The sequence below is a fragment of the Ipomoea triloba genome, chromosome 10 (genome assembly GCF_003576645.1).
Source record: "Ipomoea triloba cultivar NCNSP0323 chromosome 10, ASM357664v1".
Taxonomy (NCBI): domain Eukaryota; kingdom Viridiplantae; phylum Streptophyta; class Magnoliopsida; order Solanales; family Convolvulaceae; genus Ipomoea; species Ipomoea triloba.
Window position 1 is genome coordinate 6,684,145 of NC_044925.1, and position 6,005 is coordinate 6,690,149.

The 6,005-nt window shown below is 38.1% G+C and overlaps 1 protein-coding gene across 1 annotated transcript; it reads left to right on the forward strand.

The window, feature by feature from the left end:
• Positions 1–1,650: 1,650 nt before the first annotated feature.
• Positions 1,651–5,262, forward strand: LOC116031866 (26S proteasome regulatory subunit 7). Its single transcript, XM_031274201.1, has 11 exons — positions 1,651–1,865; positions 1,959–2,084; positions 2,603–2,684; positions 2,905–2,996; positions 3,075–3,152; positions 3,291–3,352; positions 3,561–3,705; positions 3,875–4,093; positions 4,191–4,372; positions 4,479–4,654; positions 4,872–5,262. The coding sequence occupies exons 2-11, from the start codon at positions 1,992–1,994 to the stop codon at positions 5,027–5,029; spliced, it is 1,287 nt and encodes a 428-aa protein (XP_031130061.1). The 5' UTR covers positions 1,651–1,865; positions 1,959–1,991; the 3' UTR covers positions 5,030–5,262.
• The last annotated feature ends 743 nt before the right edge of the window (positions 5,263–6,005 follow it).

Consider the following 6,005-nt stretch of genomic DNA (forward strand, 5'->3'; position numbering starts at 1 on the left):
GGGGGCTTTGGTTTCAGGGATCTCAAAAGTTTCAATCTGGCGATGCTTAGCAAACAGGCTTGGAGACTTTTAAATCACCTAATTTCTTTGGTTGCCAAAATCTATAAGGACAGGTACTACCCAAACTCAAATTTTTTGGATGGTCAAAAAGGTAATAATCCATCCTTCATTTGGAGTAACCTCTTGAAACCAAAGAAATTATCAGAATTCACAGCAGATGGAGAGTTGGTAGTGGCAATACCATTCAGATTTGGAAGCATAGACGGCTACATGATAAGATTAACCCTTCTGTCACAACATTTCCTTACCCCCTGATGGAAAATGCCAGTGTGGACACCCTAAAAGACTGCTCGAACACCAGGTGGGATGAGGAGACAATTAAGGCTATTTTCAATGAAATGGACACTAAGCTTATCTTAAAAATTCCTCTGTCTGTACAACACTCTCAAGACAAACTAATCTGGTCCCCTGAGGATGATGGTCTTAAAAATTCCTCTGTCTGTACAACACTCTCAAGACAAACTAATCTAGTCCCCTGAGGATGATGGTAGCTTCACTGTAAAGAGATGTTATAGAAAATGGGGAGCTTCGCCTGGAAGACAAAAATCAGTGGGCTTCATGCTGGAAGCTGAAATTACCGCCCAATGTGAAGGTGTTCTTTTGGCAACTTTGCACCAATTGCCTTCCTACCAAAGACTTACTTTTTGCAGAGAAGAGTCAGATGTGATGATATTTGCCCCATGCGCAAGTCTGAACGTGAATCCATACGACACTTGTCTGTGGACTGCAGCTTTGTGAGGGAATTGTGGAGACTCATGGGCTTAAATCTCCAATATACTCCATCTACTACTTTCCAGGATTGGTTTAGTGTCAACTCTCACTGTATCTCAACAACATCCCAACCAATTTTCATAACAACTTGCTAGAAATTATGGAAACAAAGAAATGTGAAGGTTTGGAATGCAAGAAGCCCTATTTCTACTCGGGCAGTTGCGACTAAAGCTAGGATTTTCTTGGAGGAATGGCTGAAGGCATCATCCAAAGCTACAAACATGTTACTAAAGAGCCCAAGCGTCAGATGGACTACTCCGCAGACTGGATATCTCAAGATGAATGTTGACGATGTGATTGACAAGAACAACAACAAGATGGGTTTTGGATGCATCATCAGAGATGAGAAAGGGAGCTTCGTTGCAGCAACATCATTTCAATGGCGAGACAATTATACTTCGAGAGAAGTTGAGGCAGTGACAATCCGGGAAGCATTGGGCTGGATTAAAGAGATGGAGTTGGACAAAATTCAAGTTGAAACGGATGTGCTCACGATTGTGCAAAGTTTGAAGCATGACTCGGGAGCATCGTCTTTCCATTTACTGATTAATGATATTAAAAACTTATTGAGTAGTTTTTCTCATTGTTTTTATGTTTTGCTAAATGATCGGCGAACCGGGCAACTCATGCTTTAGCTAAGCAGTCCATTTCTATGCCTGGTTCTTTGGAGTGGTTTTTTGACCCTCGTGACTTTTTACGTAACATCTTATCTTCAGAATGATTAATCTACATTGTTTGTTTTATAAAATAAAATAAAAAATCCCGAGGTCGCTAGTTCGAATCCGGTAGAAATGGGAAAACCCTCTTTGCTTTTTTGCCTGTAACTCTGTAAGCCGACTAGCATTTGTCAGATAACAAGAAAGGAACCTATTATCTTCTCTCACCCTGAAAGTCTGAAGTCTGAACGCTGCGCCGGTTGCGTTCTCCCTACCGTCTCCCTCTCACTCTCTTCTCTTCTCTCAGTTCTCTGGACTGTCCCGTCTCCCTCTCACTCTCGCCGCCTCTCTGGACGCCGCTGCCCGCAGATCGCAGAGGTTTGTTTATTTATTTATTTTTTTTCTCAATTTTTAAATTTACGAAAAAATTAACAGCCGCCCGGCAAACTTTCCCAACTTTGCGATTGTTAGGAGGAAGAAGGAGAATAAAGGAATCTCGGAAACATGGCACCTGCCCGGGAATCGGAGGATGAAATTAAGGACGAGAAGAACCCTAGGCCGCTCGACGAGGACGATATTGCTCTCCTTAAGACATATGTATTGTTCTTTTAAACCCTAATTATTTGATCTGCGGGAAATAAAGGGGGAATTGGAGCTTTAAGTTATCTTTCTGGAAATAAACATATTAATCTAGTGCATTGAGGCATGCCTCTTGGCTACAGTAGCTTAGGTTGTCTGCTACTTCAGAAATATAAAAGTAGAATTGATCCTGTTGAACCATGTTGTATTGTGTATGTCCATTCAACAATAGGTGACCTAAGGTTAACCCATTAGTGTATTCAATTAGTCCAATCTTTATTATTTAGATACTATACTATATAAGCATGTACTTTAAGTATTTCTTCTATAATTCAAAATCAAGGAGATTTTTATCAATGAATCAATATTCAAAATATTCCATTGGGGATCTCTAACTCTATCAAAATGCTGTATTTCTAAATTTGGTGTACTACAGAAGTATTCTCCCTGAGTAATGTTGTGTTAATATCTTTTTGTTTCATTAAATTGCTTTTGTAACTTAGTAACTAGCTTTGATATTTAAATGATTTCTGCAGGGCCTGGGACCTTATTCAACAAGTATAAAGAAAGCTGAAAAGGAAATCAAGGAAATGGCTAAAAAGATTAATGATTTATGTGGTATGTTTCTGGTCTTAGTCTAAATATATTTTTTCCCTATACAATGTGTGTTTCATGGTTCTTGGACATACAATATTACAATATGTCAATAGCTTTTAGTTGCTTGTTGGGGTGGATCATTGATTTGGGTTGAGAAGTGAACTTATAGCAGTGATTTCCTGTTGTTTTTCTGGGGTTTTTATTATATATATATATGAAAATAATTTTTATGTTGCTCTAGGTATAAAGGAATCTGACACTGGCTTAGCTGCACCAAGCCAATGGGATTTGGTTTCTGATAAGCAAATGATGCAGGAGGAGCAACCCCTTCAGGTTTGTCTATGGGCAAGATTTGAACATGGTTCTTTTATCACTCACATACTTTATGTATAATTTGGTTCTTGTGGACAGGTGGCAAGATGTACAAAAATAATCAATCCTAATACTGAAGATGCAAAATATGTGATAAATGTCAAGCAAATAGCAAAGGTATGACGGCTTTCCTTTTATTGATCACTGTATGTATGCACTATCCAATATATGGGGACAAATTGTATATGCTAGTGAGTTACCGGAGAAAAAAGTCTCAGCTGGTTGACTGATATTACGCCCTTTTTATTCCTGCAGTTTGTTGTTGGATTGGGTGACAAAGTTTCACCAACTGATATTGAAGAGGGCATGCGAGTTGGGTATGTTCTCTTTCCCCCTCCTATATGCTATGCTAAAGGGGCGATTGATGTCTCACTGTCTGTATCTGTATGCAGTGCAGACATTAAATGAATGTTTCTAAGTTATTACTTGGATTGAACTGTGAGATAGGGAAGCTATTTATTCTAGGAGTAAGAAATCTAGCCTGCTACTTTTTGGTGATTTTAATTTATTTTGGTATATTTGCAGCGTTGATCGGAATAAATATCAAATCCAGATTCCTTTGCCCCCCAAAATTGATCCAAGTGTCACCATGATGACAGTTGAGGAAAAGCCTGATGTGACCTACAATGATGTTGGTGGATGCAAGGAACAAATTGAAAAGATGCGAGAGGTATTCTTGTAATTAACCTCTTATTATGCCACTTTCTGTATTTTGACACTTTTGATGTACGTCACTCGAAATATTCTTTTATTTTCATCTTCTCTTATTCATTTATATTTCCCACTATGAGCTTGGAGAAGTGATTTTTTTGTATTGGTATTTTGGATGCTAACATTAGGTGGTTGAACTGCCAATGCTCCACCCTGAAAAGTTTGTGAAGCTCGGAATTGACCCACCTAAGGGTGTTCTCTGCTATGGTCCTCCCGGAACAGGGAAAACACTACTGGCTAGGGCAGTGGCTAATAGAACAGATGCTTGTTTTATCCGTGTCATTGGTAGTGAACTAGTCCAGAAATATGTTGGTGAAGGAGCTCGGATGGTTCGCGAACTCTTTCAGGTTAAAAGGAATTCTTGTTATGTAACTGAAGGAAGTTATTTTTCCTGCATTGCTTGGTTTCTGAATAGTTTTGTTGTTTCTGTTTTTGGCATCACAGATGGCACGCTCTAAAAAGGCTTGCATTGTGTTCTTTGACGAAGTAGATGCTATTGGGGGAGCACGATTTGATGATGGTGTAGGGGGAGACAATGAAGTTCAACGGACTATGCTTGAAATTGTGAACCAGCTTGATGGCTTTGATGCACGTGGGAATATTAAAGTACTGATGGCAACAAATAGGTATGCCTTGCAACTTTTGGACAAATTCTAGTTCTCATAGTTCTCCCCATAACCTAACTACAATTTTTGCAACAAGCTCGTGACATCATTTTATTATTTCTTTCAGACCTGACACCCTTGATCCAGCACTGCTGCGTCCTGGACGGTTGGATCGCAAAGTTGAGTTTGGCTTGCCTGATCTGGAAAGCAGGACACAGATTTTCAAGATTCACACGAGGACAATGAACTGTGAAAGAGACATCCGTTTTGAACTTTTAGCTCGTCTTTGTCCAAACTCTACTGGTAAGGTTTCCACGTTATAATTGCTTTATCTGTCCATGAAACAAGATTACCAGTAGTCTGGTAAAGATGAGACAAGTAAATCTGCTTTCATTATCAGACAGAATTGTTTACCAAAAACAGCAAGGAAGCAGTACCATGATCCTTGACTTACAGTATGAACATTTGACTATTCTGGGCATACTTTAAATAACTTTGTTGGATCTCCTTTTTGATTCAGGAGCTGACATAAGAAGTGTTTGCACTGAGGCTGGAATGTATGCCATTCGAGCACGAAGGAAGACTGTTACAGAGAAGGACTTTCTAGATGCCGTCAACAAAGTCATCAAAGGGTACCAGAAATTCAGTGCCACTCCAAAATACATGGTCTACAATTGATCCTTCCTATTTTTGTCACTTCACGTAAAAGAAATGAAGGGTTCTGGTTCCAAATTGAAACTTATTAGCTGCATAGCTGTCCCCTGACTTGTATCAGATCCCTCTCATAAGAACTTGCAGCTACCTCTGAGTCTAAACTTTTTATGCAGTTCTTTTATTCAGAAGCTCCATGTGTGAAATCTCAACATTTCTTCTCTTTTCTTGAATTTATTGGATCTTCATTTTTAGACATATGCTTATCAGGTTTACTTTTTGAAGTGAATATTTCTGAATGTGTGTTGGATAATTATGGTTAAATTTTTTAGGGAAAGGGTTTCTAAATTATAGAAAAATAGCTCATTTTGCCCTTCACTTGTACTGGTCTACCCTTTTTCATGTTTGTGAAGTAAAACTTCACTGATAATTGAACAAAGTGGTAACAGTATAATTGACAAAAAAATAATTTATGCATAAAATGTATCATTTTCAATTTTCTTTTAAAAGTTTGGTAATTTAACAAGAAATCTTGAACGGATGGTATTATCTATTTATCTGTTTATCATAGACTAATTTATAATGTAGTTCATAAAAAAGGTTATTAAATTTATAGATAACGTGGAAATTGGTTTTCTTTTTGAATATTACTGATTCTATTACAATGCAGTATCTGTTCATAACTACTTTCTCAACCTATTGAAGCACAAGAATTAATATTGCCTCCATTGAGGCTCAAACCCATCAAACCCACCACCTCCCGTATAAAGGGAAGGGTTTGATGCCACTGGACTACAAGGTCCTTGGCATGGAAATTGTTTTTTAAAATCACTGAAGGTGTAGTTGAAACATCGTAGACGAGGTTGCAGTGTTCAGTTTTTTAATTTTTTATTTTATTTTTTTATTATTATTATTTTGAAACCAAAGACAATGCATTAATTCAAATCCAAATGAAGTGTATTACAAATGATAGGAGGGGGGGGGGGGGGGGGGGGGTGTGTAT

Excerpts from the sequence above, each read along its gene's own strand:
- LOC116031866 (XM_031274201.1), top strand. The coding sequence starts at position 1,992 with ATGGCACCTGCCCGGGAATCGGAGGATGAAATTAAGGACGAGAAGAAC. Across the intron at positions 2,685-2,904 it reads AAAGATTAATGATTTATGTG|GTATAAAGGAATCTGACACT; the intron begins GTATGTTTCTGG and ends ATGTTGCTCTAG. Across the intron at positions 4,373-4,478 it reads GTACTGATGGCAACAAATAG|ACCTGACACCCTTGATCCAG; the intron begins GTATGCCTTGCA and ends TATTTCTTTCAG.